The 11,261-nt window shown below is 62.5% G+C and overlaps 2 protein-coding genes across 2 annotated transcripts; one reads left to right on the top strand and one right to left on the bottom strand.

Annotated features, from left to right (window-relative positions):
* Positions 1 to 170: 170 nt before the first annotated feature.
* POLRMT (RNA polymerase mitochondrial) lies at positions 171 to 6,596 on the bottom strand. The gene is made up of 10 exons (XM_040086492.2): positions 6,519 to 6,596; positions 5,837 to 5,932; positions 4,912 to 5,549; positions 4,334 to 4,464; positions 3,194 to 3,380; positions 2,639 to 2,788; positions 2,354 to 2,521; positions 1,876 to 2,046; positions 1,236 to 1,475; positions 171 to 1,004 (listed from the first exon to the last, which is right to left on the bottom strand). Exons 1-10 carry the CDS (start codon positions 6,574 to 6,576, stop codon positions 171 to 173), a joined length of 2,673 nt encoding a protein of 890 aa, XP_039942426.1. The 5' UTR covers positions 6,577 to 6,596.
* Positions 6,597 to 6,608: 12 nt separating this feature from the next.
* Positions 6,609 to 11,057, top strand: FGF22 (fibroblast growth factor 22). Its single transcript, XM_040086491.2, has 3 exons — positions 6,609 to 7,240; positions 7,356 to 7,474; positions 10,251 to 11,057. The coding sequence occupies exons 1-3, from the start codon at positions 6,609 to 6,611 to the stop codon at positions 10,787 to 10,789; spliced, it is 1,290 nt and encodes a 429-aa protein (XP_039942425.1). The 3' UTR covers positions 10,790 to 11,057.
* The last annotated feature ends 204 nt before the right edge of the window (positions 11,058 to 11,261 follow it).

Genomic DNA, 11,261 nt, shown 5'->3' with positions numbered 1-11,261 from the left:
CTGTGCCCCCCGTAATCACAGGCAGGAGCCCCTGGGATACGCTGGGCACAGCAGCTCCTCCCACCATGCCTGCACTTCCCTGGATTTTCATCATGTATTCAGACAGGAACGGGTTATTTAAGAATCTCTGCATTGCTTTTTCCCTTTTTTACCTCTCAAAAGCGTATCTTTCAAAATCGATTCCGATTTCCGTTTTGTTTCGCTTCCCAGAAGCCCCCACGTACCGTGAGCGGGCGGTCAGCCGAGTCCAGGATGTCCTCCATGATCTCATTGGCATACTCCAGCCGCTCCTGCAAGGCGTTCTTCTTCTTCAGCCCCGTCAGGTTGATGAGGTGGATCTTCAGCCAGTCAAGTCCCCTGGGCCCCAGTGGCCTCCCCTCTGCAAAGAGCAGGATGGCCCGGGTGACATCGTTCCCCAGGTGGTTGAAATAGGGTGGGCACGGGTAAGTCCTGCCACGGAAGTCCATGTTGTGAGGGAACCAGAACACCTTGTCCCGGACGTAGTTGGCGATGGAGAGCTTGTAGAGCGCGTCCATGCGCAGGCTGTGCATCTCCGCGGTCTTCTTCTTGCACAGGAACAGCTCGTGCTTGAGGGACTTGCTCCAGGTGGAGGGATGGCCGGGAGCAGTGGGAGGCTTGGGAGCCTCAGAGAGGGGCGGTGGGATGTCCAGCTTCTCGTCCCCTTTGTCATTGAAGATGGAGATGATGATATCCAGCACCGGCTGGTTGATCTTCCAGGCGCAGTTGCCCAGCTGGTTCAGGGCATCCAGCACGGGGTGGAGGTTCACGAGGGGACACTGCTCCAGGAGCAGCTGCTGGTGGGACGTCTCATCCAGGAAGCGCATCAGCTTGGTGTTGTTGAGGACAAAGGCACCGAAATTGGGCGAGGTCCAGGGCACCGGGGGGCACAGCATGGGCATGGCAGAGGAGTTGAAGGTCAGCGTGGTCTCCGCAGCGTTTGACACAAGCTGGGAGAAGATGGGATGGGGCTTTATCAGCCCGACCTGGAGAGGAGGATCAGCAGCAGAGGATTAGGGCTGGTGGAATGTGAAGAGCCTGTGATCAGTCAGGCATTCTGTGAGGATCACATAAGGAGAGCACCCAGACAGAATCAAGGGCTCTCCAAAGCATCCCTGAGCAGGAATGGCAGCAAGGACAGAAAAGAGCCTTGCAAGGGTCTGATTTTGAGGAAGGGGTATCCTGCACAGCCCCAGAGCCCCCAGCGTGAGGCTCACCTGCCAGTTACTGTAGAAGGAGTAGACATGGTAGAGGACAGGGATAGGCTTGGACTCCAGGCGATGATTGAGGATGTTCCTGGGCACCTTGACAGCCTTCACCAGGATCTCCAGCATGTGCATGCCCAGGCGCATGAGGAGCACACAGGGCCAGCTGCAGTTCTTCAAGTTCAGGGAAGGCCCAAAGCCTGCCTCTGCCACCAGCTTCTCCCAGTATTCCCGTGGCAAGTCCTGTTTAGGCTGGGAGGTGGAATGAGAAAATGGAGTCAGCTGGAGGGGCCTTGTTGGATGGGATCTGTCGACCTGGGACATGGCTCTGAGAAGGACTCTCCTATCTTTGGGTCCCCACGAGGTCCTCCTGGATAGGGGTGTTGGAGAAAGGAGGCCTGAGGAGGCTGGGTTGAGCCCAACAGTGAGAACGGGAACAGTGGCACTGCAAAGTCCTTTTTTGCCACATCCCAGTGCTGACACCCTGTCCCCACAGCATCCTGCCCCTCCTGCCCAGACCTGCATGCCCCTGAGAACAACCTGCTCACCCAGTCCTTGAGGTGCCCAGGGCAGTGGCCTTGGCCCCTTGCTCCCCTCTTGTCCTCTCCTGCCCTGCAAAGCCCATGGGACACATGGCTCCAAGGGCTCCCACCTGGCTGTCCTTTGCCAGCAGCTGGATGTATTTCTCATAGACCTCCTGCACCTTCTCCAGCTGGCAGCTGCGCAGCTTCCTCTGGATGATGAACCTGTCATAGACTTTGGAGCCCAGCTCCCTGGCCAGAACTGCCAGGGATTCACCTTGTGGAGACAGATCATTGAGGACCTGGGAAAGGCAAAGAGGGTCTTAGGAAGGAGGAACAGAGAGACACAGCAGAGAGACAGAGCAGGAGTTAAAGCTGCCGTGCAGGGAGCACAGGAAGATGCTGATTCCCATGATACTGAACAGATGGTGGGGAAGGAAAAACAACCAGGAGAGAGCATGGATTTCTCTGGCTGCTCTGCAGAGGGAACAGCGAGCCTGCACCTAATAATCCGGTAAAACCCTAAGGAAATTCCATTTCTGCTAGGTCAAGTGGGACATGAATGCTCTGTGACAGCCCCACTGCTGTGAGGGCAGGGCAGGCTCCTACCTGCATCATGATGTCCACATACTCCTCATCCGGCAGCAGACGCAGGTAGGGGTAGAGGACGCTGTACTTCGGCAGCCTCTTGGGCCCGGCCATGCTGCGCCTGGAGTTCTGCAGGGCCTGGAGGATGGCGTCGTGCCACTGCGAGCGGAGGATGCCCAGCAGCTCACGCTGCATGGAAAAGGAAGGGAGGGAGCTGCTCAGCATGAGCTGCCCTCTCTTTAGCTCACAGACCCTCAGCTCTCACCCACAGGTCGTGAGGGCTGCCCCCAGAACCCCGAGCTTTACCGCTTTGATAGCCTGTGGGGTCAGGGGCTTGGCTGCCTCCACTGACTCGATGGTTACGGTGTGCTTCAGCTCCATCTCCAGCTGCTGCTGGAAGCGCTCCTGCAACTCCTTCATGGAGAAATCCAGCTTGGGGTACGACACCATTGTCTCCTGCAATGGGAGAGAGGCAGCCAGTGCCAAAATTGGGAGGAAGAGAAGCTGTGCCCATTCTCCCAGCTTCCCTGCAAGAGGCTTGTGGTTCAGCTCTGGGCTGAAAGCACCTTGCTGCAACCTCTGGGTGCAGAAGACAAACCCCAGAGGCTGCTCTTCTATGTTACAGCCAAGCACCCCCTCCTGTGCATGGAGGCCATCTCCAGCCCCCTGCAAGCTCTCTGCTTGGCTGTTCCCCTGTAATGCTGTTGGTAACATCCTTCATTTGATGATTTGTGCGGGCTACTGAGCAGAGATCAGGTTAAAAGGTTCTTTCTTTTTAGACCTCCCCCCCTGGGCTGTACCTAAGAACACCTGTGGCCACCACCTGGCAGTTTCAACACCTCCCTGAGCGCTGTGGCTTACTCTGGAATAGAAGTCCTGGAGCAGAGAAGACTTGCAGATCTCAGGGCTGGGTGGAGGAGGCAGCTGGTAGTTGGGCTGGACAGTCCTGATGGCCCACAGCACCATCTCCTTCTCTTCTTCCTCAAACAGGCACTTTTGGAAGAGCTCATCCACATGGAAGCCACTGCTGTTCAGCTGCTGCAGGTATCTGAGGAGGGGCAGACAGGACGGGCTGGATCTTCCCCAAGGGCCTGAGCATGTCGTACAGAAGCTGCTGGGGCAGGAGCTGCCTCAGCACAGCCTGTCCCACAAGGTCACCCGCCTCAGCTTACAAGGATCAGGTGTCCACCGCTCAGCCTGCACCACTGCAGAGCTTCCTGGGCAGGGAGGCCGAGCTCGGGCCACTGCGGGACTGAGCTGCCCACGGGCTGTGCTGCACTGACACAGCTCCCACACGGTCCAGAACGGTCACTGCCAGCCCCCCCAGAGCCAGCTGACTGACGACATTCCCTTGACGCCATCTAGAACTTGTCAGCAGCCAGAGAGGCCAGTGATACATCCCTGAGGTTCAGCACTAGCGCATCAGAAGATTTCTCCATCCTCTGGAGAGGAGCTGGCTGTGCCTCCAGCCCCAGGCACTGTCCCTAGGCCCAGCCTGTGGGATCTTCCAGGGCTCTTTCAGCTGCTCACTTTAGCACTGACACCTTCCTGTCTATTATGCTCCATGAAATCTATCTGAACCTCCTGACCCAGCTCCTCTGGAGAGCCCTGCAGGAACCAGCTGTGTGACTGAGCACGGCAAAAAGGACAAACCCCACAGAAGTGCCATAAAAACAAACAGAGGAGCCAAGCCATCCCCAGCAGGCAGCAATGGAGGGGCCAGAAGGAGCGAGATGCCTGGGATGGGAGTCCCTGACTGGAGAGGGCCTCTCCCAGCCCAGCTCTGGGGGGAACAATGCCTGTTCTCACCTTCCACAATCTCAGACAAAATCCCCAGCAGCTGGGGATGGCAGGAAGGGTGCCCCGCTCACCCCAAAATCCGGTCACAAGTGGGTCAGAGCATCCAGGTGGGGCACGCAGAAGGGGCAGCTCTTCCCGACCCCGACCCACTGCATCTCCCAGCACGGGATGTGGAGCTGCTGCCCCCAAGGCAGGAGTTACCTCAAGATGGCTTTGGGAGGCGACTGGTTCCTGCCCATGCACGCCAGGGCCAAGGCGTAGGAGTCCAGGTCGGGCCGGAGGCCGGTGGATTCCAGAATGGAAAACAATCGGTCGATGCGATTCAGAGAGCCCTGCAGGGAGAAGGGAAGAGGCTGAGAACGCCGAGAAGGGAAGGAGGCTGAGGACGCCGAGAAGGGAAGGAGGCTGAGGACGCCGAGAAGGGAAGGAGGCTGAGGACGCCGAGAAGGGAAGGAGGCTGAGGACGCCGAGAAGGGAAGGAGGCTGAGGACGCCAGGAAGGAAAGGAGGCTGCAGACACTGACACCAGCGGCCTCAAAGTCACAGCTCCACGCCCCTCTACTCCTGTTCAGATTTAGTCACGTCTACCCTACCCCTTCCCCACTCTCTTCTTCCTCTCAAGCCACCTCACACGGATCTGTGGCCTCACGCCAGCTCAGTCCCCTTCACCAGAAGCACTGTTTGAACACTTGCTGAAGTGACAGCCACAGGTAAAACCAGCTGGAGGCTCTTCCTGACGAGCCAGCCCCTCTCCCACCCGGAGCACCCATGGCTCGGTACCTTCCTGGCCCAGCTGCGTATCACGATGTTGTAGGCACCAATGTCCAGCACCTTGCTCTTCACCGGAGAGCTCTGGCACAGCAGGAGGTACCGCTCGGCCTCCTCTGACTGTTGCAGGAACAGGAAGCACTCCAGGTTGGATAAAATGGTCTGCTGCAGGACCTGCTGGTTGCTCTTGTCCTTTGGCATCGTCTGAGGCCTCTTCAGCTCCGCAGCTTCCTTCACTTCCCCTGCCCTGGGCTTGCTGTGGGGGCTGTGAGAGCTTTGGTTCCAGGCAGTGGCTGCTTTCCTCTTTGGGTGGTTTGGGCTCTCTGTAGTTTTTGCTTTGGGTTTGGCTTTGGTCTCTGCCTTAACCTCCAGCTTGGCCTGGCCCTTCAGAGCCAGCTGGGAGGCAGCACGGGGCAATTCCTTCTTCATCTTCAGCTGCTGGACGTACATCTCCTTCTGCAGCTTTTCAGCCCAGGTGCTGAACTGGGCCAGGCCATCACCCCGTGCCCTGGGAATGGGCTGCTTCTCCCTGGGGCCAGGGGCCACAGCCTCCTGGTACTCGTCATTGTCTAGTGCAGCCAGCTCCACTTTGTCGACCGTCACCTCCGGGACGTTACTGCCTTGGAGCTGCTTCGCTCGAGCTTTGAGCACTAGTGGGAAACAGAGAGACGTAATGAGTGATGGGAGACAAGGCACAGCAGAAGGCTCTGGCCTGTCCTCACTCTGGAAGTACCAGGATCATGCTTAGAAAGAAGGGTTCACACAAGAACTTCATCCCTCCAGACAGAGATACCAACCATTGTCTCTCTGAGATCTACCTGCAAGCTGGGGCCCACCCCAGCTTCCCAGGAACCCAGCACTGCCACTGTCAGGGAAAAAGCAACAGCTCAGGCTGGTCTGACTGCTGTGTGCTCACTGCAGCTCTCCCAGCACTCACCTTCCAGCAGCTCTGTCCTCTCACAGGTGCCATTTCTGTTTGCCTTCTCCTTGGTGCTGGCAGAGGAGTAGCTCCTGAAGATTCTCCATGGAATCCCTGCCATGGAAGAACGCAAAGGGGGTCAGAGGAAGCCTCACTCCCTGAAGCACTCCCTGTCCCCCACTGTGCCCCACGGCCCCAGCTGGACACAGCATGGACACAGTGAGAGAGGGATGTTCCTCAGCTCAGCTGCTCCAGCAGCAGCATAGGAGGGCAGGAGGGACAGGGACACCCCTCAACCCCTGGGACCAGAGGCTCTGAAGGAACACGACCCCAGGGGCACCACAAACCCCAGCGCTATGAACGGGGTGGCAGCACCCCAAAACCCCCAGAGCAGGCGGGCGCTATCCCACAGCAGGGACAGGACCCAGAACCCCCGTATCATTCCTCTGGAGAGTAACAACATCCCAGCATTTCCACAGCCTCGACTCTATCCCTGATGACGACGCAAAAAGACCCTCCCATCTCCCAGGTGTATCCCAGAGAATGCTCAGGATCGTGGGACGTCCTTGCCCTGCTCCGTCCGCACACTCGGGCCGTGTCCTGGTCTCCTCGTGTCCCCGTCGGTCCCTCCATGCCTCCCTGGTCGCTCCGTGTCCCGCCGGTCCCTCCGCGTCCCCCCGCGGTCCCCGTCCCCGCTCACCGGGCCCCCTCAGCCTGCCCGGGCCCCTCAGCACCGCCCGCAGCCTCAGCAGCGACATCCCCGGGCCACGCGCGCCGCGCGCCACCGCGCATGCGCCACCGCGCCGCGCCGGCGCGATGCGTGCCGGGAGAGCGAGTCCCGCCGTGTCGTACTACAGCTCCCATCGTGCAGCGCGGCCGAGCCCCGCGCCCCCTGGCGGCCGTGGCGGCCCCGACGGGGTGGGTCGGGACGAGCGCGGATCCCGGGACACGGCGGAGGGTCCGGGAGGCGGCGGATTCCGAGGAACACGGTGCAGCCCGGCCGACCCGCGCCTCTCCGCCTCGAGCGCGGCGCGTCTCGGGTCGGCTCGCAGACGGACACCACCGTCCCCAGGTCCTGAGCCACAGCAGCCCCGCGCCCTCCGGCTCTCCCCACACTGTGCCCGCGGCGCTCGTCCCTTGCCCGCCCATCGCGGCTGAGGGCGGATACCGTGCGATCCCCAACCGGACGCCCCGCGGCCGTAGGCGAGTGACTGCGACCGGTGACCCAGGACAGCCGTCGGGGAGCCGATTTATGAATGGGAGGCACCGCCTCGGTCCCCGCTCCGCCCATTCGCCGCCACCGCCCCGCCCCGGGCCGCCCATCGCTGGCCACTCGCGCCGTCGGGGCCGGTCGCCGGTCGCCGCCGTGGCCATGGCCCATCGCCCGTCGCCCGCCGCCCGCCCGCCGCCCGCCGCCATGAGGCGCGGGGGCCCCCGCCGCCATCGCCGCCTGCCTCGCCGGGGCGCTCGCCGTGCTGGCGGGACCGGGACCGGGGCCGGGCGGTGCCACCGGGACCGGCCGGCGGCCCCCCCGCAGCTACGGGCATCTGGAGGGCGACGTGCGCTGGCGGCGGCTCTTCTCCGCCACCCGCTTCTTCCTGCGCATCGACGGCGGCGGCGGCGTGGAGGGGACGCGCTGGAGGGAGCGGCCGGGCAGTGAGTAGGGACGGGACCGGGAAGGGGACGGGGGAGAACCGGGATCTGGGGCCGCCCCCCGCCCACGGCGGGCGAGAGCCCGATCCCGCCGGCTGCCGGGGCTGGACCGGGGCGGAGGCTGGACGGAGGGGCCTCGGGTCGGCGACAGGACCCTTCCTGCCCTGCCCGGAGAGAGCCTACAGCTCTTCCCTCCGGGGAAATCTCAGCCAAAGTGCGTAGTCCTCCGGGGGTGCGAGAGCGGCGGGTCCCCGCAGCCCCCGCCGGTCGGAGCACGCCGCTCCTGGAGCACAACCGGCGCCGGCTGCCCTCGCCCCCGTCACTGCACTGTGGGAGCCGTGAGAGGGGCGCGGACACCGGCGGGCACTGCCCGGGGACCCGGCCTTGCTCTCCCAGCGGCTGGGGTGTCCTAGGGGGTCTCTCGGGGGTCCTTTGTCCCATCTCGTCCTGCCAGTTCACGATGCCTCCCTGCCCTGCCTTCCCCATGGACTGGAAGGATCTGATCGTTCCCCCAGTAACACACTGGAGGGGATAAAGGCTGAGGAGGAGGGGGGATGTAGGAAGTTTTGCGGTGATGCTGGTCCCAGAATGGGGCATCTGTCAGATGTGGGACAGCAGAACATCCCCGTCAGAGGGGACCGTGGAGCAGCTGCTGCCTGCAGAGTGGGTTGGGACTCAACACAGAGACAGCTGGGTGGGCAGAGGGACAGAGTCCCCGAGGACGTGGCAGTCACTGTACGACTTCAGCAAGAGCCAGGGCTGCAAGTGCCCGGGTATCAGCCGCCCGTTGGGGTGCATCGGGGTCCCAGCCCCTGGGGCAGGGATGGGAGCACCAGGCTGGCAGGACAGTAGCTGGACAAGGAGGAGGATACTGGGGAAAGGGTGATGCCTGAGCATCCCCCAGGTGCCCTGACAGGGTGTTGGGGTTTGGGGAAGGAGGGCTGCAGCACCCCAACCCCATGTCCTGGTCCAGCAGGGGCTGTCCTTTCTCCTGGCCAGTACAGGACGTGGGAGCCAAGCCCAGCCCAGGGAACCCTCCTGTGGTGTCAGACACTGTCGGGAGTCCCGACCAGGCACATTGCCAGCACAAAGCACCCCAACACGTTCCCTCGATGGTGTGGCCATGGGGCCTGGCAGGCGGAGCAGCTCCGGGCTGTACACGGGGCTCACTCTGCTTATCTGTGTGCGCCTGGGCTGGGCGCGGGCTCTGCTCCACAGCCCTCGCAGAAGCTGCCGGACCAGCCCCACTGGCAGCTCTAGGGTGGCGGGGGACTCCCGGGGGACTCCAGGGACTCCCCCACCTCAAGCCCTGCATCTGTCTCAGCCTCCTCGAGACCCCTCTGGGGCTGAGTGTGAGACTGGGAGCACTGGGAGCACTGGGAGCACTGGGAGCACTGGGAGCTGGCTCTGACCAGGTACTGGCCAGGCACCTGCAAACAAAGGGCGGCAGAGCCAGCCGGAGCACTGGGAACAGAAGGGGGTTATTTTTAGAAAAGCGCAAGTCCTTATAAATAGCAGCAGCTTCAGACAGTGATCAAGTGGGATGGATTCACAGGCATTCATTCGTTCAGCCCTTCCCCTCCACAGCCCTCATCAGTGGCTTCCCTGGGCCGGGCCCTGCGGGTCCGGGTGGCTGCCGGGACCGGTGGCAGCACCGAAGCAGCTGGCCTGAAAATCCCCGAGGAGCCGAACGCTCGGCAGCCCTCACGCTGCATCCACCCTGCCCGCTCCCAGCCTCCCGCAGGCAGGGGATGCCCGGGGAATGCCAGCGGCGCTGGGAGATAGATGAAAACCCTTTCCCAGGGGCTGCAGCCCCCGCGATGTGTGTGCCACCACCAGCCAGAGCCTCTGCGTGTTCCCCCCACCCGGGGCAGCCCCTGCAGTGGTGCTCACAGGCAGATCCTGCTGTGGCTCCAGCCCTTCCTGCTGCCCTGCCCACATCGCTCTCGCTGGACATTCCTTCTCTCCCCTTCCCACTGCCCGGCGGGCGGCAGGGCGGGCAGCGGCACTCCGGGCCGGCCGGCGTGAGGCAGTGCAGGAATCCAGAGGCCCTGATGATGCTCTGGGTGTTTCCCGTGCCAGAGCCGCTGGTCTGACCACATGCCTTTCCCATTAGCGGCCGAGCCGGAGCTCGGCGGTCGGGGCACACGCACGCCGGCCCAGCTGTGGCTTCACAGCCCGGCTGCAGCCGCCTCCCGGGCTCATCCTCACGTCCTGCAGCGCTGGGCACGGGGCCGCTGGTCCTCGCTTGTGTCACCAGGCAGTCGGGCATCCACAGACGGCACTGTCCTGGCTCATTCCTTGCCCCTGCACACCTCTGCCCGCGTGCCTTCGTCCACCATAACGCGATGTTGTGCTGTCGCTGCCGCCCCCGCGCACACTTTGCCACTCCAGGAGCCACGCCAGCCCCAGTGCCCTGCGTGTGCCGGGCGCTGCGGGAGGCGGGTCAGGTCCCCGGGGCACTGTGGGCGCGCTGGGGATGGATGCACGGGCAGAGCCGCCAGTGAAGGGAGGACACACGAGGTTGTGCTTGGCTTTGCTCCCGGACAGCCCAGCTCCTGGGGAGTGGCTGAACCCTGGGGAGGAGAGGAGTAAAGATCAAACCTTCCTTGGATCAGAGGTTCCCCCTCCCACTCCCAGCTGCTCTGGCTCTGGGTGAGGATCAGCAACTCCCTCCCTCTGGAGGGACACTGTGGCCACAGACACAGCATTTGGGCAGGGCCCTTCGGGGAAGTCGCCCGTCCCTCCCTGGCTCATGCCACGCTTCCCTGTCCCGCAGGCATCGTTGAGATCCGGTCGGTGCGTGTCGGCGTCGTGGCCATCCGGGCGGTGCACACCGGCTTCTACCTGGCCATGAACAAGCGGGGGAGGCTCTACGGGTCGGTAGGTCGGACGCTGCCTCCTGGGAGGGACTGCACCAGAGTCAGAGGCTCAGGGCAGAGTCGGAACAGGGTCCAGGTTTCCCATGCCCTGACCTGCTCCCCAGCAGGGGACTGCACCCACCAAGCCCCTCTGCCCTTAGGGGACCAGGGAGGAGCCAGGGTCCCGCCCTGCCCCACTCTCGGGGTCCGAGGGTCCCCAGCTGAGCACAGCCACCCCTCACCCCCTTCCCTCTCCTGCCAGAAGGAGTTCAACCCCAACTGCAAGTTCACGGAGCGCATCGAAGAGAACGGCTACAACACCTACGCGTCGCTGCGCTGGCGGCACCGCGGCCGCCCCATGTTCCTCTCGCTCAATAGCAAGGGCAGGCCACAGCGAGGGGGCAAGACACGCCGGCAGCACCTCTCCACACACTTCCTCCCCATGCTCGTCAGCTGAACGCCGTGGGCAGCTCCGGACGGTCCTGTAGGAGAAAAAAAAAAAAAGGCAAAAAGATGTTATTTTATTTATGTACATATCTATTTTTTGCTATTTATTGCTTTATTTTTAACGCACGGCAGAGGATGGATGTGGGAGGCAGATGCTCCAGACTCAGCCGTGCGGGGCTGTGGCTTTCCCACTGTTCCCCCGGAGTGCGTGACTGGAGCAGGGGCCAGGATCTGCTAATGGCATCTCTGCAGGGCTGGGATGTACCAGCAGGTTGTCTGTGTCCGAGCACCCGTGGCAATTAAAGCTGTGTTCATGGTATGGAACAGGAGCAGGTCTTGGAGCTTTGATGGTGAACTTGGCTTGGGATGAGAGGGATTGGCTCCCGTGGGGTTGTGGCAGCAGCCACCAGTGTCATCCCTGCCGCCAGTGGCAGGGAGCCCAGCTGGTCCTTTGCCACATCCAGGTTTTCATCGACCCCCAC

This window comes from Hirundo rustica, chromosome 26 (assembly GCF_015227805.2).
Source record: "Hirundo rustica isolate bHirRus1 chromosome 26, bHirRus1.pri.v3, whole genome shotgun sequence".
Taxonomy (NCBI): domain Eukaryota; kingdom Metazoa; phylum Chordata; class Aves; order Passeriformes; family Hirundinidae; genus Hirundo; species Hirundo rustica.
The sequence above is the reverse complement of the archived record's forward strand: the minus strand, read 5'-3'. Positions and strand labels throughout refer to the sequence as shown.